General features: G+C 48.1%; 1 protein-coding gene across 5 annotated transcripts in view; it reads left to right on the top strand.

Annotated features, from left to right (window-relative positions):
* Nucleotides 1-25,532, top strand: part of TNIK (TRAF2 and NCK interacting kinase) — a 164,991-nt gene that overhangs the window by 94,847 nt on the left and 44,612 nt on the right. For all 5 annotated transcript variants that reach the window (XM_087738403.1, XM_087738406.1, XM_087738407.1 and 2 more), the window contains exons 5-12: nucleotides 5,839-5,949; nucleotides 8,055-8,145; nucleotides 9,511-9,641; nucleotides 13,956-14,010; nucleotides 14,843-14,921; nucleotides 19,100-19,275; nucleotides 20,935-21,001; nucleotides 21,850-22,054. In XM_087738403.1, the coding sequence (XP_087594529.1) occupies nucleotides 5,839-5,949; nucleotides 8,055-8,145; nucleotides 9,511-9,641; nucleotides 13,956-14,010; nucleotides 14,843-14,921; nucleotides 19,100-19,275; nucleotides 20,935-21,001; nucleotides 21,850-22,054 (915 nt within the window). The remainder of the gene's footprint in view (nucleotides 1-5,838; nucleotides 5,950-8,054; nucleotides 8,146-9,510; nucleotides 9,642-13,955; nucleotides 14,011-14,842; nucleotides 14,922-19,099; nucleotides 19,276-20,934; nucleotides 21,002-21,849; nucleotides 22,055-25,532) is intronic.

Consider the following 25,532-nt stretch of genomic DNA (forward strand, 5'->3'; position numbering starts at 1 on the left):
TTCGGGAGGCTGATACGGAAATAAAAAACAGGGAGCTCTTTCAGTGGAGATTAAGATCTCTCGGAAACGCGCAGGCTTCTGACATGAAGTATTGTCATCGTTTCTGCCGCGGTGGTGAGCAGGTCTGTTGGTGCTGCTGCTCCATTCGATAGCAGCCACTCGCCCTGAAAGACGAGCTTACTAAACAAGTGAGTTTTCCTGAAATTAAAGAGCTTTATGGAGGGTATTTTAGCAGGTGACAATGGAGATATGCATCACAAATCTTATAAATTAGGAAAAAAAGGAAGTAAAAATCATAGAGACAACCTTTATGGAATATTTTAAAAAAATTAAAAAATAGGAGGTAGGGTTATTCCAGTGTTGGATAAAGTGTTGCCTTCTGGGGGTGCTGTGGTCCTTTGGGAGGGATTGTGCCCATCTCTAACCGAGACAAGGGGGTCCTGGCTGGGGGAGCCTATGGTGCAAGGGGGCAAAGAGAGGGTGGGCTGCAGGAACTGGGGAGATGACCCAGGGGATGGTGAGGACCCAGTTCATCAGTTCACTGCTGCTTCTTGGAGTTAAACTCATTAAATTCCCCTCGCACATCTCAGATCTGAGGTATAGGTTACCAGGCTGTGTGTAACCCTGGGACAGGGGGTGTGTTTTGATATTTTTGGGTGTTCTTTTGGTGGTGGAAGATGGGGCATTCATTAGGAAGTGTGAACTTGATGGGGGAGGTGACCCCATCCCAAAGGACCCCCTCCTCACCAACGACTGCTGAAAGTTGCAGGCTCTCTGCTTCGTTCCCATACATTAACAGACCCTATGCATCCACAGGGCAATAGGGCTGCTACTGTGCTGCATGTAGCCATCCACAGTGCGTTGAAGCCATCAACGGAGAAGCCCCGCCATGCATGGGCAGTGGGCAGAGGGGGGTTTGCAGAGCGCGGGGGCTGAGCGGCGGCTGGCAGCAGCCCAGGGCAGAGCCGGAGCCCACCCAGGGCAGAGCCCACGCCGGGAGTCCCCGGGGACCAGTGGCGCTGGCTGCCGATGGATGGCTGCCATGGCAACCCTGCCTGTGCCCGGAGCTGCATCTGTCATGAAGCGGGGAAGATTGCTAGCAGGCTGGTTGCCAAATACCTGCTCGTGGTGAGCAGGGACAGGGCCCCCACGGGGACAGAGCCGGTGGGGCGGCCTCCGGGTGCATCCTCCGCAGTGGGTAATCAGTTCTGGGGAAGAAGGAATTAGGGTGATTTAGGGCCGGAGGCTATGTCAGGATGGCAGTGCTGCAGCCGTGCAACACTCAGGGCTGTCGCCGTGTAGTTCTAATGCCCTTTTTCACTGTGTCAAGCCCATTGAATCACTGCAGGGTGGTACAAACGGAGTCACACCAGGGGTTCTGGAGAACAAAAACGGGGGCAGTGAGGCTCTGTTGAAAATGGAGCACAAGCCATCGAAGCACTGGGTTGCACCTGTGCAGCTTGGGGCAGGATTGCTCTTAACCTGCTTGTAGGCACTGAAGAATAGTTTTGGGCAGTTGCTGCTACCTCGTATCACAGGAATTAAATCATTAAACATTTGAGAGGGGACGGTTTTTGGTTGAGCTGTAATTCTTTCTAGTCCCTTCAAGCCCTGCAGTCCGGGGGAAGTGGGACTGCTCCTCGGGCCCCTGACTGAGAGCCTGGGGTTAGCAGAGATGCTTTCTGCTGCTGTCTGGCTGAGTAAGCCAACGCTATTTCATTCTCACTCCTCTTCAAAGCGATGTCAGTGCTGTAAACACTGCAAGGCTGCGAGCCCAGCCTCCTTTCGCTGCCGTCCCTAAGCCCAAAGCTTTCAGCCTGCTCAGGACCCGTGGTGGCAGCTGCCCGCCAGCTCCCTAAGGGGCAGGAATTGCTTGGCTGGCCTCGAAGCGCGGGGCAGGCAAGTCATTTATTTATGAATGTGTGCGAGAGCAGTTTGATGCTGCCGTCGGAGAGGGGAGAGCAGAGCAGCGCTGGCCCCACTGCTCCCACCCAGGAGTGCTGCTGCAGCATCACAGCCTGCTCCCGCCGTAGCACCGACACAGGCAATTTAAACCTGTGCTTATCTTGCTACAGAATATTTTAGTCATTGCTTAATACCAATTCTATCGATATTTCCGTTTCTGAAATGGGCATCAGCTTTGCTGATCCACCAAGTGAAGGTCTCTGCATTTTTTTTAATGTTCCACCACTGGCTCCAGGTGCCACGACGTGTGTGATGAGGGGCCCTTCTGCAAGGGAGCCAGGCTGTGGGGTGGGATGGGAGGCTTGGGTGGCCTGGGCGTACGGGACTGCATTGCACCCGGGTTCTGTTTACACACGCAGCAAGAAGAAGGATTTCTAGCAGCATTTAGCCTGGGGGTGTTGTGAGCTTGTTTTCTGTAACAGAGAGGTCAAATTGTTTGTGGGGTGAAGAACAGGAATACAGAAGGCTTTGGCTTGCAGAATAAAGGAGTTGGATGATTTTGGGGGGTTCCTCTGGACAAGGTGGAGCAGTTCACTATCAGGTGGTTTGGGGTTTCTGTACTGAGGATGCTCAGGTTTGAGCCCTTCCAGGTAATGTACAGCAGCAATGGGAACAGAGGTCTTACTGGCCGTTCCCAAACTGGGGAAGGTGGTGGTTGATTTGAAAGCTGTGAAGACTCTTTAAACAAAACATTTGTGAGACAGCAGGACACAGAGATTTACAGCTGCTCTTTCTGAATTTGCCTTGCTTATGAAGTTTGCTGTCACTCTGATATGAAGAGCTAAGTGAATGCTAAATGAGCTGTATTTAAAAATACTTCCTCAATAAATGGCCTTGCAAATTAAATTTCAGAAGATGATCTTACCTTTAGCCCATCTTGATGATAATTTTAATTATGGTTAATAAAAATTCAATCTGCGTTTCAAGTTTATTGTCTTACCCCATCATGACTTCATCCTTTAACAAGATTGGTAATGATGCAAGTGTGTGCAGGGCACAGCACTCACCGAGAGACGTGGGACTGGTGAGTAAGTATCTTAGTATTGAAGCCTTTCCTGAGTATACTAAGCTCTGTCCTAAAATCAGCTGGAACTTTTATTCCCTTTTTTCCTGGAAGGCTGTTTGTTGGTTACCCACCTAAATATATGTATAGGGTGTTGATATATTGATACTATGCCAGTATCTGCCTTGTTCTTCTCCCTCTCTGGTGCTTACTTGTCCATACTGTTGACAGTATACACTCATATCCCATAGCCATCCATCCCCTGGCTGGCCGAACAAGTCCTCAGGTCCTCTGAGAAGACCTGTTCATCGTCCCGTGCCTGCTCCAGTGTGCGTTTCTTGTTCTTGGGCTCTGTCGCCCAGCAGGACATGCAGTGGTGAGGTCTCTCCTGGCCTGTTGGTGTGACTCCTTAGCCATCATCTGTTTCTCCTCTCTTTGGAGGCTGCATTGTGTGAGCTGTAGTTGGGGCTTCTGTAGCACCCTTCCATCAGAGGATCAAAGGGATCGCAGTGCCGCTAAGCACCGCAGCAGCATGCTGCCAGCTTTCCTCCCGTTCTATCCGCACCTTCTGGGAACGGTGTTCTTTCACGTCGGGTATCCATCAGCTCTCCGTTGCGGACAGGGATACTCGGGCAGCCTCGTCATCTTTCTGCTGCTCGGTTTCTTGGAGAACTCGTGGCAGAGCTTTTGGGAAGTGCCTTACTGTTAGCAGCACGTGTGCGCTGCTGAGCCGCCCGGCCCCTGCCCACCTGGACCTGGAGCCTGCTGGTACTGCCAGCGATCCGCTGGTGCTGGATATCCTCCTGTGGATGGTACGAGACTGTGCAGCTCTTAAAAAGCCAAGTTGGAAGTACTCCCCATAGGAGTTTCTCTCCTTCCCTTTCTCTTTTCCCTCTCTTTGTTTTTTCTTTAATCTCCAGGAGATTTCACAATTACAGATTTGGGATACATCAGCAGGTGGCCGTATTATTCACCTCCTCGTGCAAAATTAATCTTTGCTCTATGGAAATTCAAGGACAGGGTAAAGGACTGAGAGAGCTGCCAACCCCATAAAGATAATCTGGCAAATTAATGGATGGACTGTGTACTTTTAATGGGATTTCTTCCATCTTCTTTTAAGCGTTGTGACTGCCGTACATAGCACAGCATGCCCTTCCTCCTGCTCCAAACCCTGGTGAGAGCCTGTGGATGAGTTTCCATGGAGGGGGACTGGAGCAGGTCAGCCTTCTGGGTTGCAAAGTGTTCGTGGCTGGCTCAGCTATCCAGGGTTTTCCTTTCCACACTTGCTGCCGTGGTATCCCAAACGTTCATTTAATCAGAAACACGTGCAGACGCTCACACGTGTCAATCGTCCAAAGGGAAGAAAGAGAGGAAAAGCAACTTTGAAACCAGTTGCTCCATTATTCCCCATTCAGTGAGCAATGAGTAACCCGTGACTCGGGCCGTGTCCCAGTGACCCAGCTGGATTGCTGGTCTCCTGCTGGGGTGGAAGAGCTGCAGGCGCAGCGTTCCTTGCCTTTGCACAGGACGGACTTTGGCCAGTCACGCGTCTCTTTCTTGAAGCCAGTTTCCTGACGTAACAGGGATATACAAAGAATTTTTCAACTGTCAGCTTAGGAAGGGAAGAGAAACTTAATATCAAAACTAAAGATAGGAGCATGGTCAAAGCCAATTAAGGTATAGTCTGCTCAAGTATTTTATTGAACCTGAAGGTTTATAGCAGTACTCTGGATTTTATGATCGTTTATTTATGATAGTCTTTTCAATCACTGCATTTGAGTTAGAAGTAACCCTTCTGCTGTTTCTTTCTCTTCTGCTCTTGGCCCATGCTTTTAATAACGTGATGTCACTTGCTTGGAGAACATTAAATGCCATGTAAGCTTCACGTGATAAGAAACTTGAAACATGCACACTGAAGAATCTGGAAAGGCAGAACTTGTAAGGGAATATCTTAGTAGCAGGCTGATCTAATTGAAAAACATGGTTCACATCTGAGAGGAACACTTCTACAGGTCTTGGAGGAGGCTTGTTGCATACGCAGGCTGTGCTCGCTTTCTGGAGCACGCTGGCAGCTCCTGCACACCCTGGGGATCCATGATGTCCCTGGGAGCAGACTCGCATCCTGTGCTATTTTTATAAGGTTTATTTCACAGCTGCTCAATGACAAGATTAGGTTTGGGCCTGGGTTAGATCATTGTACTTCTATATTTGATATTATGAAACTTTGTAAGTGGTACGAGCAGTTTTGCCCAGTCTCATTTGATCCAACCCAAGCAGTAGGACTCCAGCTGCAGCTGCAGAGCAAGCTTCCCCTCAAGGAAGGTTTCCTGCTCAAATAGGGGGTCAAAAGCAAAGACCTCCTGGTAAAAAAAAAAATTGAGAAGTGTACCTGGTTTTTAAGGTTGTAGGAAGCTTTCAAACATCTGTCTTGTTGTCTTCACATTTTCAGAGTTGAAGAACTTATATGCAAGAGGTAGAGTTTTGCTTATATTGCTGTTAATACTAAAAATTGATACTAAACATTGGTCATAAGTATAAAGTAGGGTGTGTAGCGGTGGGGTCTGAGATTTCAAGGTTTCCAGTTTCCTCTGCTGATTTTCAGCACTGGACTGATTCCTGTTTCTTGTTCCCATCTTTCTGGAGAAGAACAAGCCTTTCAAGCCTTCCAGTCTTTTATTGTTTCATTTTTATAACAAAACCCACATGGATTAAAAGCCGATAGGTTCAAGATTATGTCCCGGTGGCTCTGCGTAACACTACGGTGGCCCCCCGGCTGCGTTGCCAGCGTGGGGGTCCTACCCTGGAGCCGGGCAGCCCAGAGGATGCTGTTGGTGTCATTGCAGTAACTGCGGTTTTGTTCTGTTTGGCAGCTGGTGATGGAGTTCTGTGGCGCAGGCTCCGTCACCGACCTCATCAAGAACACAAAGGGGAACACCTTGAAGGAGGAGTGGATCGCCTACATCTGCAGAGAGATTTTACGGGTATGTGTCCAGAGGGAGCTAAATGTTGGGGTTGCTGGAGTATCGCACTCGGTGCTCGGCGGACATGGAAAGCCTTTGGCTCTGCAGGCTTCGTGGCTGCCGCGCTGCCATGGGCTGGGTCCTCTTCAGTGCCGGTAGGCATGAATGATTCATGTGCTTGTATGATGCATAATAAATAAGCCCTATTTAATGTCCTTTAGCGCTGTTAGTTCCCTGACTTTTAACACTCTTTTTCCTTCAACAAAAACATAATTTCCTTTAGTATTAATAGCGCAAAGATTTATTTACATTAGAATTATATTTTCAATTAACAGAAAGGCGAGGACTAATAAAGTCAGTGGAAAGAATCTTCATGATTAAAAAGCACCCCAGGTTTTATTAAATACACGTCTCTGGCTTTAATGAGGATGCTGCAGCTTTTATACCCACAAGACAAATGTTAGACTGGAATGTCTTAAAATGAGCTGCGCCAGAGTTTCATGTACTGGGAGGTGGCAGCTTCAGCAAAGGCTTGCTTGCATTTTGCACAACTGAGGTCAGATGATGTGATTGTCATGGTTGCTTCGACATTAAAATCTATCGCTCCGTGAACCGAGATTTTGTTCAGGAGAAAACAGAAAAATTGGGCATGTGAAGGAAAACTGTAAAAGAGCCATTCAGAGAAAACAAGGCAAAACGGCTGCTTCAAAAGGCCGAGTCTGACACCGCTGCTGAGGCTGCCGCTGGTGTCCAGGGGTGACACAGCACTTCTCAGTTGACCCTGAATGCCACCGTCCGCCTCAACACGATGTGCAGAAGACGCTGGCGCTGTATCTCATCAGCTGTTGTACGGACACTGGTTTCAGTGCCAGGAAACCACAGTTACATGGGCTTATTTTAAATGTCTGAGCTCTGTGAGCCTACTTCTTAAAATAGAACCCAGCCACTGACTCACGTCCCAGGGCCACCATCGCGTGTCATCGCTCGCGTTTTGGCCACGTGTTGGGGCGGTTGGTTGGTGACCTCCACAGGGTTTCAGGTGATGAAAGGCTCCCACCTTTCACGCTGCAGAAGGTGGCTCATTCTTGGTTCAGACATTGAGGACCGGTTGTAATTCTAACACAACGCTCGATCCTGTGCTGTTAAAGGACTTCTCAAAATTCAGTGAATTTTTTGCTTTGCCTCCAGTGCACAAAGGTGCCTCTAACCAAGTATAACATGCCTAAAAAAGGGCTCCCATACAGATATAATCTATTCCACGCTGTTGTCCCAAGGTAACAAGCATAAAATGACTAATAACTACCAGTAGTGATAGCAGAAATTACTTTCTTCCTCAAGTATGAATGTTTAATGTGAAATGTAAACCTAATGCAAAATTAGTTTTTGAAGTAATCCATGGTTTTACTAAGCTGGCAGTATAGGTGGATGTTATTTTGAAACTGAAATAATAAGTGAATGAAATAAAAATGTAGGCTACAAAAAGAAATTAATGAGCTAATAAAAAAGCACAACAGAAAAGCTAGTTTACCTTTAGTCTGTGAGACAGGCTTTTAATTTGAGCTATATCTCCATTAGGGATATGTACAAGTTATAATATTTGTATTTGCATGGTAGCTTTTTCAATATAGGTTTATCAGTCTATTGAAGTCCTGTTTATTGGACTGATATAACAAGAGAATTGTTTTCTTCAATTTTTGGATGATGGAAATACAGAAAGGAGACAAAACCATTCTATTGTTTCTGCCACAGAAATGGCTCCCTAAGGCAAGGGAGCACATGGGGGAAAATATGTCTAGAGATACAGAGGAATTTGGGTTAATATGGGTTCCCGCAGAAACTGAAAGGTTGGTTTTAATCCCTGTACAATTGATGGTTCCTGTCTCATGCTATGGAGAGCACCCACTGCGGCACGTAGAGCCCGTCGGTGGGTGTCTCGCTGGCCGGGCATGTCCTCCCAGCCTGTGACATAGGACGGTGTTTTGAACACACGACACACAAAAGTGTTCTCAAGTGCTTAACTCCAACTGTGAATCTTTCATTTCTGGAGCGTAATTGGTTGAGGAGGAACGTCAGAAAATAACGTATTTTGAACTTGGATTCCTCTAACCTTTCTCTGAATTCTCTAGGGCTTGAGTCATCTACACCAGCACAAAGTAATTCATCGAGACATCAAGGGACAGAATGTATTGCTGACGGAAAATGCAGAAGTTAAACTAGGTAAGAGTGGGTTAGAGCTCTTGGAAACTGCAAGTGGGCTGGCTGGAGAGAAGCAGCAAAACTGATTTGTACATGACTTGGAGAAAAAGGATGGGTGGTAAGAGCTACTCCGTGTTTTCTCCTGTGCCAGCCTCAATAACATGACCTTGGGTGTTGACCAAGTGCCGTGCAATAAACTGCCGGTGGTTGATGGCCAAGTTCTGCACGCAAAGATGTACTTGCAGTTGTGTTTCTGTTGAGACAGGTAGTTTGGGCGGCTCTGCCATCAGATACAGGTTAAGCAATCAAGACTGTTTTTTCATGCTCTGGGTTGAAAACTAGCCTCTGTGTATCGCCAGCCATTATCGAAGGCTGTTCCCTCACACCTTCATAGTACTGTCCTTACAGGATCATAGTTCATTCATTTCAGTGTCACATAATCCAGATTTTTTTTCCAAGCCAACCTGTTGGAGAGAGCTTAATTTGCAAGAACTACTCTGAATTTCATATGCGATGTTAGTCACCCTGGAGAAGACCAGGCATTCACGGGAAGATCACCTGGAAGACAGCAGATCAGCACAGATGATGTGCTGATATCCTCAGTTGTCCGGCACCAATGTTATTAAGGCTGTCTTTCTGTGTTTTAATTTATGCTAGCGATGAAAGATCCCTTACACTGGTAAAGTGAGGTGCAAGCCTTGTTTTCCCATGTCTCTCCTCTGTCTTTACAGCAGAATAAAACCCCAGCTGAACAGACGGCACCACCAGCTCGTTTGTCTTTACGCTGGTGAAGATTCCCCTCCAAGGGGAAATTCTCCAGGGCAAATCTCCAACCACTGAGTTGCGCAAAGTGAACTTAGTGGACCATAGAGTATTCTCTCATTGATTTGATTTCATCAGGTTTTGCTTCATTTTGCAGCTCTCTGCTTGACATTTCCCTATGGGCCTTTGTCGTTGGCCCTTAGTTCCTTAAGTCTTTTGCATTTCTGCCATTTCCAGCAAGAATTTAGGTAGAAAAATGAGGCTTCTACCAATATTTGGCAGGCTTTAATTCAAACGAGAAAGCATAGAACAAAGGCTGCTGCTTATTCATGTTGCTAACCCTGTTTCTCATTAGTATGAGGAGCTGTGATTTCTTTTCATTGCCTCCTGGCAAGGAGGAAAACGCACAGGGTTTCTTACAAAACCTGGACATCAGATGATCAGGTTCGTCCTTGACTGACCTCTGTTGATCCCAGCAGAGATCAAACACGAATATCTCTGGCCTCGTCTTTCCTGACTGTGCAGAGAAGTTGGTCTGAATGAATTTAATGTTTTACAGTCAGCAGAAGAGTTGCTCAGGTTTTCTCCGACCTTACCATGCCCTGTTGTCTCTCTGATCCACAGTGGATTTTGGTGTCAGCGCTCAGCTGGACAGAACGGTGGGCAGGAGAAACACCTTCATTGGAACGCCTTACTGGATGGCCCCCGAGGTCATTGCCTGCGATGAAAATCCCGATGCCACTTATGATTTCAAGGTACCTAAACGAGCATCTTCCTACTCTTTTATACATCATTACAGATGTAATATTTGCAAAGTCTAGCACGTTCACCAATAACATACGCAAGGAATTAAAGCAGCGCTTACCAGTGCTTGCAGTGAGAGTTGTGATCATAAACATCTGAAGAAGGTGCTTGGTATGATCTGAGATTTTATGCCCCAGTACCACGAACTTGAGCACTCAGGAATTTAGTATATTCTTGCAGCTTTGCAGAATATGTTGACAGGGGGTGTACTCTCCTCCTGCTTTCTGGCTGTTGGATTTTGAGATGCCAATTCAGGTCCAATGTGAATCTTTGTTGTGCTGTTCACGTATACAAATTTACTGTGAAGAAGTCTTTCCCCATGCTGGGAAAGGTGTCAGACGGAGGCTTCCTACCTGCTAGCCCGCTTTTCAGTGCTGCGTGTTTAAATACTACAGTCAAAGATGCCGTATTTGCTCTATTCACTCTGGAGAGAAGTCAGGTCAGGTTTAGAAAGGGCAAAATCACATCTTCTGGCCTGCAGGCTGGTATTCGCAGGGAGATCTGAAGGCTGCCACACAATCAGACGTTTGGGGGGCTGACCTACTTTTTGCGTGTCTCTCTTGCCTGTTTGAAGTTTATTTTTGGATCGGTGATAGCACAACATTGCTGCTGAGTTATAACGTGGCACAGAGCCCTGTGCCACGCCACAGGTCAGCAGGAGGGTTGTGAGTCCCACCTGCCCATTCAAAACTACTGTGAGGTCCGATGTTTAAAGCAAGGAGAGCTTAATATATTTTATCCTGTTTTTGCCTTACTGCAAGTTTCTGGACACACATCTGTAGAAATGTCCCTTGGTTTTTGTCCCTTGCTTTTTTGAAGCATCCAGAACTTGAATTTCTAGGACTCTGAGACCCTCTGGTGTGGAGCTAGGTAGCTGCTTTCTAATGGTAGGACACTGCAATATAGTAGTGCAACGGCCCACCATCGTGGTACGATTTGGGGGGCAATTACCAGTCACTCAGAGAAATTGTTGAGAGATGAAGGATGTTAAGTAACCAAGCGATGCTTCAGTATTGCAGCTCTTTTAAGTGCATCAGTCAACTTTTGAACTGATGGTTTTCCAGAGAGCAGCTCTCCAGTCTGAGTTCAGACTCCGGGTTACATAAATCGTTAATGATAAGGACACGTAGAAATAGTTTAATCTGCAATTCCTTAATTCTCTTTGATTAACCAATTACAACAGGCATTCCCTCAACTCTGCTGATGGCAGCGCTTCGTAGCAGGGCTGCAGCCCGCGCTAGCTGCTCTCGCCGCTTCTCCACTGACAGCCGCCTGGCTCTGACGGCGCAACGCTCTAATTAATCGCAGCTTTTTATTATTATTTTCCTAAAAAAAGGACTGATATCTTCATAGGCTACTTTTTACCCACAGAAATCCCTGTGGTTTTTTTCCTCTTTCCAGAATAACTAGGGCACTTAATATGCCATTGACTGACGCACAAGCGCCAGGACCAGAATCCCTCTATTGTCCCTGAGGATCAAATGCTCGTAGCGAGCCGGGCGTTTGCATCTCTGAAGTTGGCATTGATTGTTTTCCCTTGGCTGGGGGTGTGAAACAGAAGGCTGATTGCTGCCGACACGCTTATTGCAGGGTGTTTTCGGAGCTCGTGGTGATGTGGGAGCTGCTGCACATTAGTCCGTACCCTGGATCACATCCCTGCACCTGATACTCTTGCTTTGAAGTGGGGAGGGGGGGGGAAATGTAAATTACTTTTTTTTTTTTTTAAGGGATGCAAATCAGATGCTCTCAGGTTTAGCTGACTGGCTTGAAATAGTGAATACAAAAGGTGAGATTTATAGGGTGAAAAAAGGAATCCTCGCAGGCTTAATCTGTTGGACAAAAAGCCTCTGATCTCACTGTTTTCTTAGCCAGAAAGAGATGCCTCTGTAATCTATGGAAGGAGGCAGTAAATACCTCCTCACAAAAATAAACCACTTTAAAAAAGAACAAATAGAAACCCCACATTGTTGAGGTTATTTGTTGTTTTTTCCCCCAACTGGTCTTCCTTTTTTCTTTAGAGATATCTTGTCAATAAGCTTAGAATCAAAAGGCGGCGGGGGGGAAGGAAGCTTGCTTGCTTCCTTCCCAAGACAATGCAAATATATTAGCACGGCATCTTTTTGCTGGGTGGACTGAAAAGCTTTTCAGACTCAAAAATAAAAACCACACACACACAAAAATAAACCCCCTTGAATTCCAGATCATTATAAAATGTGCACTTCCCGCTGAGTTTTCTGCTTTCTCTGGGAGTCTTAGAGAGGTGATAATCCCTTTCTATATTGCTCCAGCTTTAAGATCACTTGGCATCTTGCATATAATACTGGGCACCTCAATATGGAAAGACACACTAGGAATTTGGAAGGAGTTCAGCGGCAACCCAAAGGGAAGGGGTCATGTGTGCTGAATCATGTGGAAAGACTGCGATAATTAAGTATGCGGCAGAAATCCCAGCTGAACAGAAACAAAGAATGGATGAGACTGTCCTGTGAAAGGGCTGGAAATAAGATTTGAGAGAGAATTTTTAAGCAGGTACAAAGATAGGTAGCAAGGACGGCATTTGTTAGGGGAGAACTTGAGTTAAAAATGAGGAAAAGTGCCTTGAAATTGAAAATCCAAGTTGTCTTTCCTGGATGGATTATGTGAGAAAGGTGCTTGTGGTCCCTAGAGGCTCTCTCTAGCTCTGGCTGAGCTTTTGGGCCTCTGTGCTGGAAAAAACAACCTTTCTGGGATTTACTTGCTAAATTGGAGGTTTAGAGGCTTGAGGCGGTTTGGAAAGGGCAGCTCTTGAAATGGAGAGCAGAAAACTGAAGTGGGACTTCAGGGACATGGCAGATAGGGCAAAGGGAGAGCAAGACGTGAGAGCTGGAGGTGCAGGAGGAAGGGTGGAGGGCAGAGTCCATCCCTTCCACCCTGAGATGTACCTATTTACAACATTCACTGGTTTTGATGTGCTAACCAGAGTTTAGCTGGTCTCCAGCAAACATCAGCTGCAGCTTCATAGCATCAGGCTTGTTCTGGTTCCCTGTGTGCCTGCAGCTTCTGCCCTTGCCGTTGCCGCCCTCCCATCTCAGGCAGGTCTCTCCATCCCCCTGCAGATGTGGCAGAGGCTGCGCTTGAGATGAAGGCACCAAAATTAGTCTGGGTCCTGGTCCCGGTGCAATGGGTACTGGGTTGTGAATCATTAGCAGCCCTATACACAGTGTCCGGAATAATGAATTAGCCGCCTTCTGCCAAAAAAAAACAAGTTGCGGCAGTGCTGTTAGGGGAGGTGCTCGTTTTCTCTCACTGGGCACTACTGTCTCTGCCTCCGCTGCTGTCCGGGAGAGCCGAGCCCTCCTTTGGGGCTCGTTACCGGATCTAGAGGTGCAGCCACAGCTCATCAGTGATGTCGGGGTGGGGAGGAGGCGCGGGAGGGGAGCTCACTACTGCTCTCTGGCAGGGAGCTGGGGATACAGATGTCCCTGTTTGCAAGGGAGAAAATGGAAGGAAGAGTGATACAAGTATGAAATCAAAGAGTTTTCCAAATAGATGTGTACTCTGTGCTCTGATCATTCAGGAGACTCAACCAACCATGTGGGCCGAGCAGGGCTTGGGAACAGGGTAAATGAAAGTGCCCATTTCCCCTTCCACTGGTGAAGCGCTGCTTTTCAGGCTTCCATTTAACGAGCAGTCCATAATACAAAAGTCTCCCGAGGTATCTCAAGATACTTCATGTTTTTAATCTATCCCAGGCAGCCTGTTTTCTGTGGAGCTGTATCAAATCCATGGATATATCACCCAGCTTTAAGCAGGGAGCCGGCAGCCAGGTTTGCTGCTTACCCCAGCCGTGAAGCTGGGGAGTAGTTTGTTGCCAGCTAATCCAGGAGCTGGGGCTTCGTTCGTTAATGCACAGGGCTCATTAAGAAGCCCTCACCAGGGGGACCTTCAGGTCATCAGCATCTCCCCAGGCGGTGTCCTCACCATGGCTACTGGGAGCGGGTCCCCAGCGAGGTGGCCGTGTTCCACACCGAAAATGCCTAGAAGGTTTTGAAATAAATCTTAGGATAAACAGCAGGTTTGGGAGTCTCTTCTAAAGCCCCAACACATGGCAGGAGGATGAGACAAGCTCCCAAGGTGTGGGTCCGGGGGCTTGCAGGGGGCATGGAGACCCAGCTCGTGGGGCTGAGCCCACTGGGCTGGGAGAGCCACGCTTCCCCCCTCGCCCGGTGCCTGCCGCTGTGATGATGCTTCCCTGCATCACATATGTCCCTCTCTTTCTTTTACAGAGTGACTTGTGGTCTTTGGGGATAACAGCCATTGAGATGGCAGAAGGCGCTCCCCGTAAGTAGATGCATCGCTCTGCTTTAATTAACCCTGGGTTGTAACGTGCTGGGGTTTGCTGAGCACCAGCCAGCGCTTGGTTCTGTGCAGAAACGCCGTGCAAAGGTTTTCCCATGCAACCTGGGCTCGCTGAGATGGAGCTCACAGGGTCCAAGGGGACAAAGCTGCCAGGGCAGCGTGGCCCAGGGGACAGGATGGCCAGCGAGCAAAGGCACACGACCCTGTGTGACTCCTGTCACGCCACTTAAGCACTCTGGAACTCAGTTTCCTCAAATAAAATGCATATGAAGAAGAGGTGGAGGATTGGAAGTAGGTAAAACACTGCTCCTCAGCGCTGGTGTTTTGCTGACATCCACGGTGGCACAGATAGTGGCATGCTGGGTTCAGCTGGTGCTTCTGCAGCGATCATACTGCCATGGTTTTTCAGCGTTATCCTGGGACCGTCCTTGCATGCTGGTAAATGCAAGTAAAGAAACCAGAGCGTAGTGGCACGTGGTGCAGCCGTACCGTGCTGTGGGCCCGTTGGTGCAGGGCCCTGGGGACACACGGCTGCAGGAGCGCAGGTGTCCCCAGCCAGCCCCTGCCGCTGAGCCCAGCGGTGCTGGGGACACGCAGGCCGCTTGGCTGGGGACATCGGCTCTCACCTGAGCTCCAGGCTGCTGCCGGGCCAGGGTCTGCAGTGGATTGTCACTGCAACTCCTCCTGCCCTGCAGGTCTTGTAGCTTCAGAGGAAATTTGGGTCTCCCCAGTTGGGCGTGTGGACTCTTTAGGAACCCTGGGAGGGTCTGCAAGATGCTGTGCCATATTTAATGCCTCTTCTTGCGCATTGCAGCTCTCTGTGACATGCACCCCATGAGAGCCCTCTTCCTCATCCCCCGCAACCCAGCCCCGAGGTTGAAATCAAAGAAGTGGTGAGTCTCTTTCTCAGTCTTAACGTGTAAAAATGTCTCTGGAGCAACTTGTTTCTGCAGCCTGGGCGCGCTGGGGATTTGGTGTTTATGTGTATGTAGCTTCAGGGGGTGGTGATGGTCTGGTGAGTGCAGGTTTGAGTCTTGATCTTCTTTGGAGAGGCAGTTTGGCCTGAAGGAGTCGTGCACCGTGGGATGGAGAGCTTCCTAGGTAGGCAGAGAGGGGAACGCTCTCTAACGCTGCCATTTCACAGCACGGAGTCGGCTTTTCCAAGGCGGTTTGTGCAGCCTGAAGCCAGATGACACTTCGCTTGGCTCCCATTTCTTTCCAGTCAGGTTCCGTTTTCAAGTGGAAACATGTATCCAGGCCAAAAAAGGATAGTTTATCTTGAAGGTTCAGGAATGCGGAGATTTGTACTTAGTTTGGGCTTTATTTTAAAATTTTGCAGGAAAAAATACATCACTGTTTTGAAAAAAAACAGGGCATGCCAATAAAAACCCATAGGAAAAATATTCCTGAAGCCCAGCAGATGTTGTTTTGTTACTGTATGTTCTGTACCAACGGAGCTGGAGTCCTTAAAAACACTCATCTTTGGTTTGGGCTGTTTGCCTGCCCCAGGTTCAGCAGTGGTTTGGTCAGGAAAGATCTACCAGATGTTAGAGAGACAGCACTGCCCCTTGGTCCTAGATAGGCTGAGCTCACAGGGGGAAGTTTTGCCTTGTTTCTTGAAATTATGCTTATTATCTTGTTGAAGAGACACAAAAAAAGGAGAAGAGTAATTGCTAGGTATTGAAAACACTTTGTGGCAAAGCAGCACATATTTTGTTGCTGGGAGAGGAGCGAGAGGGGCTTGGAGTCCTCTGCATCGGATGCATGGTGTTGGGGTTTTAGGACCAGCCCCCTAAAAACTCACCCAGGCTTTGACAGGAGGCATCTTAATTTTGTCAGCCTGATCATCAGCTGCTCCAGTACCAAACCAGGAGGAGAGGGACGTTTCCCGGCCGTCTCTGCAGAGGGTGTCAAAGATGCTCGCTCTCCTTGCACAGCCTTTTGAGGATACCATTAGTCAGCTGAGAAAATAGTTTATACACTTGTTTTCTGCCAGATCACCAGTCTCCTGCTTCATTATCCTCACTGCTATGGCACAAAATGGATTGTAAGACTTTAGAGTTTATTTCTCGTACAAAAGTGCTGTTTATTTCCCTATCTCCTTAAGGTAAAAGCTGAGCTGAGGTGAAAGTTGTATTTTAGTCCCTGCTCTGAGATAGCGGGATGTGCTTTGTGCAAGGTGGGGTGTTGCTTGGCACCACCTTCCCCTCACGTGGCTGGTGGCTCTCTCAGGTTTACACGTCTCGTGGTGGTGAACCATGGTGGTGTCTGTCCAGGGTCGGCTGGTCTGTCCAGGGCTGTGCTCTGCCCACGCCAGGGATGGCTTCCCAGCTGCTTTGAGAAAGGGATCACTTTGGAACTCGTAGTTTAATCAAGCTCCAGCTTTGAACCCCTCCGGGGGAGCGTGGTGCTCACCTGGCCTCTGCTACCCCTCCGTGAGCAAGCAGGGATCTCTGGTCTCCAGCAGAGCTGGGACACGTGTACCCCAGGCAGCTCAAACCTATATCCATCTTCCAAGCTTTCCTTGCAATGAGAAACTCCAAAGGACCCAGATGAAGCTCCAAGCAAGTACGACTCCACCGATTCCTTAAAAGCGATTTTTTTCAGCATTTTCAGTGCGACACTGGACAAAATTGCTGTCCCTGGCTCATTTGTCAGCTGGAGGTTTTGGGCCTGGCCAGAATGGGTCCCAGAGCATTGCAAGCCCAACCCAAGAAGACTGGAGATGTTTAACCAGGCTTTCACAGCGGTTCTCTCGCAGTCAGTGGTATTCACAAGCACAGATCACAAGAGAAAAATAAAATGATGAAAGGTTCAACTTGAACCTTGGGTTCATCCTTGCTTCTGTGTGCAGCAACATGTGAAAGTACATCAAGTGGGCAGACCATCTTTTTTCTTACATGAAAGAAATAGTGAAGTGACTCCAGCACCTTTAAGGGTAAGTCACGGAAGGCCGGGAGGGAAAGCAGGCACAGGAGCTGGCCCAAATTGAAAATCCTAGAGAGGAAAATACTTTTGTTGCTTACTAAATCCTTGAACGTGCTTTTAAAATAGTGCTGTGTTCCTATGAAATTAAAGAGTCTTTGGTATCATTTTCTTTCCCAATGAAAACTAGACAGCAACGAAGCTTTATTTTCTTCTTCCCATGTTCCACAGATAAAACGAACTTGAACTTTAGTGATGTCGTTCCCATAAACACTCCTTAGCCCTGCCTTGTAAGAGATGACAAAACCTCTTTGTTAATGAGGTGATATTTACACTGTGATACCACTCTTCATCCAAGCAGCTGCAAAGACTTTGCAAACATTGATTTAAGCTTTACAAACCCTAGGAGCTGGAGGAGCGCGTGGTTCATGAGGACGGGCTGACCTGTACCCCGGGAGGGGATGAGACGTGTGACAGTGTCCTCCTGGATCAGAGCCAGGGAGAAAGCCCTTGTCTTCTGCTCCAGCCCTGGTGAAGGCTGAACTGTGCCACTGGACAGGCTTGCTTCATTGGAGAGGAAGATTTCAGGAAAACCAGAGGCATGAGCTGGTCCCTCTCCATAGCTGCTCAGCCAGCTTGGGGGTGCAAAGGTGTCTTAGGGCACTGCAGGGCACTGGGACCCCCATCCTCAAGAGACGGGCAAACCCATCGCTTACTGGAGGATAACTTTTTAACTACTTCAGCTCGACCGTATTTGTGGGTGCTCTGGACCACACACCCAGGACCGGAGTCTCTCCAGCTTCACACCAACAGGGGAGAATCGTATTTTAGAAGCAGATTTTTTTCGAGCATTGCGTGGATTGTCCCTTCTGGAATACACTGAGACACGAGGTTTCTTGGGGCAAGGTGGGGAAGGAAGATTTGCTCATTAATAAAGCTGGAGGGAGGATTTAATTGGATCTAGTAGCATATGTTATTTTTGCATCTCAATTTGTATGGATTAGCACTTAAAAGATAAATCACTTTTAGTCTGACAGCTTAAAAGTAAAATCCCTGAAAGCTTATTGTTTTACTTCTAATGCAATTCTGTAGTATCTGTTGGCTTCTGACATTAATTTACACTCATTTTCCTATTTGCTAAAGCAACATAGAGTATAGTGGTCTGTCAACATCTTTCTTTCTTCTAAATCCCTGTTCTCTTGGGTTTATAATGTGGTAAAATTAGTTCCAGGAAAACTTTTGATATGCAACGCTTGAGAATTAGAGAAATTTGTTTATTAATGATTTGGCTGAAATTGTTTTAGGTGAGATTGAATTTAACTGTTTGCGGGAAGGCAGGCTGTGAGGAGGGGCTGGGCTCTGCCACCCGCAGCCACGTTCCCACCTCGGCCCAAGCTGTGCTGCCCGAAGAGCACATCCCATTCACCTGGGTCCGTGACTGGGGGAACTGGGACACGGTGGCCCCCAGGGACTGGTGGGTCAGTAATGCTCTGGGGCTCACCCTGAGAGAGCAGGGAAGGGCTGCAGGCAACGAGCATCGCCCAGAGGTTGCCTGATCTTTAACAAGCCATGTAATGTTGGGTGGTTAAATCTAAAAAAACCATCAACCTAGCTTGTCCCACTCATCTTCAGAAAGGTACATCTCTTGAAACACCACCCAGGGCCACAAAATATGGAAACAATCCATTAAGGAATTGCATTTATATCTTTACGTGCTGTCTCTCATTTCTACCTGCACTTTCACGAGGCAAAGGGAAGGGAGGAGGAACACTTCCTTGTATTTTCTTGGTTGCCATTGATGACATTTGGCTTTGGTGATTTCCCGGTCATACTGATGGTTCCCAGCTTTCTCCAGACTCAGCAGGATGGTGGTTTCTCCTAGTTGCACCAGGAAGGCATAGATAGGAGCACGCATGGGAAGAATAAAAGAGGATAAAGTGAGAGAGGGCACATGTGATGGTGCTGCTTTGAGACCATGCTAAGCATCAACAGAGAAGTCATGTGAATCCGCTTGGAAGGCTGCATCTGAGCAAGAACTGTGTAGCAGCCAAAGGATCTCAAATACCCACAGGTTTCTCGCTTTCTAATACAAGAATCAATATAGTTAGCTCTTTTTTCAATACCTTCCTTTTGTGTCCTGGGCCAGGTCTAAAAAGTTTCAGTCCTTCATTGAGAGCTGCCTAGTGAAGAATCACAGCCAGAGACCGACCACGGAGCAGCTGATGAAGCACCCCTTCATCCGAGACCAGCCCAACGAAAGGCAGGTCCGCATCCAGCTCAAGGACCACATCGACAGGACTAAAAAGAAGCGAGGCGAGAAAGGTTAGTGGAGAAGGGAGAAACGTTATTGGAGAAGCAATGCTCTGGGCAGTCCTTGACCTCTGCCACGTGCTTGGAGATCCCTAGGGTAGACCAAGGCGCATCCGTGTGGGCAAAACATACGGGTGGAAGAAGGAAGGCAAAGAGGACTGGGTTGCTCATGGTCTCAGTACCAGTTTCCCCTATTCAAATGGCTAAGTTTGTTCGCAAACTGGTTGAGTGAAATAGGTGTGGTCCTTCTGTGTGACCATGCTTCTTACGGTTTTGAGGTCAGATCATTTAGTTTGGTTTGGTTCCCCTCAGTCATTGAAACGAAAATAAATATCCATAACAAACCAAGCGGTGTTCATACAATGCCTACAGGTGATTGTCGTCAGAGCTAAGCAGTGGTTTTAAATCTTTTTTTTTTTTTTTCTGGTGAAAAATTGAGTGTCTTTTTTTGTCCAAGTGGTAATTTCCACATGGAACATTTAAGCTTTGATTCATTAAAATGTGTGTATAAAATTTACATCTGCATATGTACGTACTGGCATGTGGGAGGGAGAAGCTGCTAAGCTGAATTTTTCCCAGCTCACATATTTCATGCCAAGTCTGTTGATCTACGTGACATTCATGCTGCACCAGCGATGAGCAGACTTGTGCAAACGAACATCTAGATAAGACCCTTGCCCCAAAGCAATTCCGTTGACTAGGAATAACCTATTAAACTGAATGTTTTCAGAGAACTCTCCAGGCCCTATCAAAGTCCTCTGAAAGGAAGATCAGATAGCCGAAGAAACTTGTTAAAGTATTCAGCTGCTTCTGAACTGAATTTTAATTTGAAAGCTCATTTGTATAATCCAGCAAATTAATATGTCGCTATTTCTCTTCTTATTGGTAGAGGTATTAATTTTTCATGCGTACCTTCCAGCCCCTTGTAATAGATTTCACTACAATCAAAACAATAAAACGGGATCCCAGTGAAGTATTAAATGTGTTTCGTCTGGCAAATGAAGGTTGGACCCTAGAGATGAAGAATAGTTGGATAAATTCAAGCCTTTCTTTTTCTGTCATTCCCTTCATCTGATAAAGATGGTATCCCAATAGAGATCACAGTATGTAGCACAACACTGCAGTTGGGCTTTTACGTAGATGTCTTCATTGCCTGGAAAATACGTGGGTTTGCATAGGTAGGGCATATGCTTGGAGAGAGAGGAGTTGGTGCCTTCAGAGCCATAGTTAAATCCCACCTTCCAGTGCCTGTGGCTTCAACAGCTTGTGGTGCACCTCCCTTTGAAGAACCCTCCTGAAGAAGGGGGCCATTTGCTGTCACATGGGGATAAATTCTTATTTTATGGACACCCCCCATCTTTACACTGTCTTCGGTTGTTGGGTCCGTTGCCCGCTGTGCTGGCGCTGCCCGTGGTGCTCCGGCCGGGACTGCAGCCCTCTTCCCGGCCAGCACGGGTGTGCAAGGTGCCAGCACCCAGGGAGACCGCCCATGCTTCCTTGGCCTTGCAGCCCCCCCGTAAAAATAGAAAATGGAGAGAAATAATGCTGCTTATTCTTTGTCATGCGAGAAGAAGAGAGTTGTCTGTTCTGCCTTCAGAGCTCTGGGGTTTTCAGCCACTGGAAAAACAAATGAGTCCAGCAAAGGGCACTGATGAGCAATTCTGTTCCTAGATGAGACAGAGTACGAGTACAGTGGAAGTGAGGAGGAGGAGGAGGAAAATGACTCTGGAGAGCCCAGGTAAGAATCAGCATTTCATTTCTGCCCTTACATCTCTTTAACTCTGTATAAAATTGTCTTGGATTACAGGCTCCTATGAACTAGACGTGAAAAAAGGACAGTTTGAGCACTCAGTCCCATTCCCTGGCAGAACAGAGTATATTCCCTCTGCTCGATGGTGTGTGGGCATAAACTGATGCTACAGGCCACCTTGGCCAAGAGCTGGGGAAGAAGACCCAGGTACCCCATTGCCTGTGGGATCTGCAGCACGGTGGGGTGCTCTCATGGGAATGTGGGTATTTAGATGTGGAAAAAATGTGAGGTGAAATTAAAGAAGACTCTTCAAAATGCGGTTCCTTACATCTAAGTGTAACTCCCTATTGCCATGTAACTTTTACCATGAAACCTCCCTGGTGCTGCTGCAGGCACGGTAGGGCTGGAACTTTCTTTCTTTGATGACATTTTTCAGAGCCGTTGTAATTAGTATCAAGTTATTCCATTATTTCACTGTGATAATGTAGTATTTTAATAGCTAGCAGTGATTCATGCTAAATGTGCTTTGTGAACAGCTAAATATAGTGTGTGCCACTGCAGCACAAGAGGCTTTGGTTAGAAACTTAATGTAAAGAAAACCTTTGGCAAATAAATTGTTGGTGAGCTGTGATCAGAGCAGTGTGTCTGCTGCCCTGCCCCGACATTTGTGGTCCCCCCATCCCTCCATCTGCTGCTGCCCAAGCTCTGTCAGGTGTTGGGATGCCGTCGGGATGAAGGGGAGAGGAGCCATGGCAGAAAATCACACCGAACTTCCCCTGGCAAGAGGTTTAAGGATGCGGGGAGGGGATCTTCTCTGATGCTTCTCTCTCATGCAGCTCCATCCTAAACCTGCCCGGGGAGTCGACGCTGAGACGGGATTTCTTGAGGCTGCAGCTGGCGAACAAGGAGCGGTCGGAGGCGCTGCGCCGGCAGCAGCTGGAGCAGCAGCAGCGGGAGAACGAGGAGCACAAGCGGCAGTTGCTGGCCGAGCGGCAGAAGCGGATCGAGGAGCAGAAGGAGCAGAGGCGAAGGCTGGAGGAGGTAACTGGCCAGAGCCAAGCAATGGGCTGGCAAAGGCCATTCTTGGGTGGAACAGCGGGATTTCTGGTAGCACGTCCCAAGTGACTGTTCTCAGCCTGGTTTAAGAAGATCATGTCCTAACCTCTCTAGTCGGTAACCCCAAATGTTTTATTGCACTAGACAAACCCCCGCTCATGCTTTTTGATACCAGCCTCCAGCCACTCTTCCTCACCATAGTCAGTGTTGCCAACTCTTGTGAAGGTAATAGAGCTGGTTTGCTATAAATAAACCCTTGAAATACCAAACTTGAAAGGATCCCTCGAACTACTGAGCAGAGGTAGCCCATTATTGGGGTGATAGCTGTATTCAGTCAAAGTGGGCAAAACTCTTACTCATCCAAGCATCTGTCAAGTTCATTATTGTTATTTGCTGCTGTGGACTGTTATAGTTGAGAAGAAGCTGAATAGCTCCATTTGCCCTTTTCCCCGATCCATGTGCCACTTGTGTCCCCTTTAATCCCCAATTTCAACTTTAGTCCTTCCAGTCCCTGCCAATTACAATTTCTCTTGCAGGGGAGGGGCAGATGCCTGCCTGACTTGTGCAATGATCCATATGTGCCCCGAAGCATAAGATTTCATTACCCTTGTCTTAACATACCAGCTACAAATGTGATCGGTCATAAAATTATCCACCCCATTTAAAATCCAGCTGCAGGATTTGACCGGGTGACTTTGGGTGTCCGTGAGTTGCACAGCCTGGCTGCATTCTCTGTATGAAGCGCTCGCTTTTTGGTTTAGCTCTCAGTTCCTGGATTGCAGAAGTCCACCAAAGAATAAGGGGTGATTTTGATGTGGTTTTGCACAAAGAAACCCATTCCCTCGCACTGCAAGTGTCTCACTGAAGGGTTCATACGTTAAGGGTAATTAAATTAGCTTTCTGAAGAAGTCACTGATATGTCTGAAAAAAGGACTTGAGTAAATGGGCTATTAGAGCAGCCACCCCCTTAATTTGTGTGAGCTAGAGTTCTCTTGTATTTAACCTGACTCTGGGTGTGCTGGGTAATGCCCCCAGGCCAGGGGTGCAGACGGGAAGGAATTTCAGGCAGCTGATGGTGAGGATGGTGGTGATGGTAGGGCCCCTCTTCGAGGTGGTCCTCTGAGCCCCTCCGAGGCAAAAACCAACATGGGCAAATCCCAGGCAAAGCATTTTTTCAGTCTGGTAAATATGTAGGTCTGTCGTGTGGTCAGAGCACAGAGCATCGCATGGTCAATACATTGTAGGTCAGGCTTTGCTTGCGTGCTGCACCCTTCCCAAAGCCGGCGAGCTGCTTTGAGAGAGGACAGGGTTTGCACAAAGACGCACCCCGAAGTCCCCTGCCCCAGCAGATCTGAGGACTGTCGTAAGGAAGCCTGGCTGTGCCTTTGTCCCAGTCTGCTTGCTGCAAGCAGTACAGGAGCAGAACAACAGCAGAATAAAGGCAGACACCAGATTAGCTGCAATCCTGTAATGAATACAATGCTTGCTGCTGTATTAATGTGTTCTCTTCACATAGAAGAAAATTGTTCTCTCTCTTTGCCGCTTCCCAGGCAGGTTTTGAATGGAGGACTAATCCTCTTGCTAAGCTGGCGAGCTCTGCCCTGAGCTACAGAGGCGCTGCCTTGCGGGGCCCGGCTGTGCGCAGCCCCACCAGGCTCTGCCGGTCCCCCTGTCCTTTCCCCCATGTCATTCCAAGCTAATGTCACCATAGCCAGGATTTAAAATCAATGCCTCTGGTTCTGGTGGCTCTCACAGCCCCCCTGGGCTCTTCACCCGCTCTTCTTCCCAGCTGCCTTACAGTTTTCAGACCTAAATTGAGAGGGAGAGATCTGCTGGGGCAAAGCCAGCGAAGAGGCGTTTTCATGCTCCTGCCACATCAGAGAAGTGGGGAAAGACAGTGGGACTGTAACCGAGGGGCATCCTCTGCCCACCCCGGCGTGGGGCCACCGGTGTGATCAGCCCCGTGGGCTCAGCCAGGATTAGGACAGAGTGGGCAGCTGCATGCTGGCGGCTGTGATGGCCCCAGCATCTTCTTGGGTGCCCATCTTCTCGGGTCTGTCTAGCCGGGTTTAGCCTCACCTGCATCTCCAGCCACAGAGTAAAATGAGCTCTCCTCTCTATTAGATACCATTTGCGTGGTGAGCAAGAAACACAGCCGAGTTGCTGTGGTGAGGATTAAAGCAGGAGTCCTTGAAGAGGTACAAACCTTCTGTTGCAAATGAGGGACGCTCCGCAGCATGGCCGGCTGCGGCTTTCCCAGCTGCAAGGTGTCGTGTGTATGCCGTGGGCTGCTGTAGGAAAACGAGGAAAATTGTGGAGGCAGAGATTAGCAAACAGAAAGTTTTGTCACTCCTGCAGGGAGTGGGATAGAGGAGCCGCACAAGCAGCTTTGAGCATCCTCCCCTTGAGCTTCCTGCTCCTGGAGGAGTCCCAGCGCCCGCGGGATGGATGGAGGGATGCTACCTCTGCCCGGGTACACGGAAAGGGGTTTGCACCCCCAGGCTGTCCCACTGTTTCTAGCACAGCCAGCCAGTGGTGCATATAGTTTGGTCTTCATGTTCTTCCCATGTATTTTGGGGCAGGAAGCATCTGGTGGCCAGGCAGAGGTTCCAAACCGGCTGTCACAGCCGTGCCGAGTTCGATATCGCTGCCCGGAGGCACCCAGCACACTCTGTCTACGTCACTGCAGTTTTGCTCCAGAGAGCAACGCTGCTCCAGCTCTCCTGCCCATCGCAACGGCATCCAAGCCCTTCAGCAGCAGCCAGGCTGTTGCCTTTTGGCCTCTCTGCATTTTCTTACGCTAGCTTTGCAATAACTTCAGTCGTTGCCTCTTGGCTCTGGACTTATTTTGGTTAATGGGAACGTGGTTTCTTCCATGCTTCTTTATGGTCTGACTAAGATGGGGTGTGCCTCCAATAGGCAGCAGTGTACCAGCAGATCTCTGGGAGGAGAGACCAGTGGAAGACTCAGATTACTGTATTTTCAAAAGAAAGTTGACCTTTAAAATCCAATAGAGCGTCGGGGACAAATAAACACTTGGAGCTGGTGGCTTTTGGGGCGCCTAAGTCAGCCTGTTTAGTAGTGCCAGGCATATTACTGCGTTTATAGAAAGAGCTCTGACTCACAATAAGACGCCGTGAAGGTGGCCAGGCTGAGCGAGCGCATCGGCCGGGCCCCAGCGCGGCACCAAAAGGATTTGCTTCGGAGGATGCCAAGCTCAAAAATGCCTGGAGTTAATTTGTACTGGAGATGCACAGCAAAAGAGCTGGAGAAAGGCTGTTAGTGGGATAACTGGTCCATTCCTCTGTCAGAGCAGACCTTCAGTAGATTTTCTTGTGGTTTTCCAGTCTTGTTTTTAAATACTGCCAGGGATAGGGCTCCCACCATTTCTGTTCTCCCACCCAGCAGAGCTCATAATGAAGGAATCCCATTTTTTCTGTCATCTTGATCTTCCTAAATGAGG

This window comes from Nipponia nippon, unplaced genomic scaffold (assembly GCF_047370975.1).
Source record: "Nipponia nippon isolate SJK-2023a ecotype South Korea unplaced genomic scaffold, ASM4737097v1 scaffold_7, whole genome shotgun sequence".
Classification (NCBI taxonomy): domain Eukaryota; kingdom Metazoa; phylum Chordata; class Aves; order Pelecaniformes; family Threskiornithidae; genus Nipponia; species Nipponia nippon.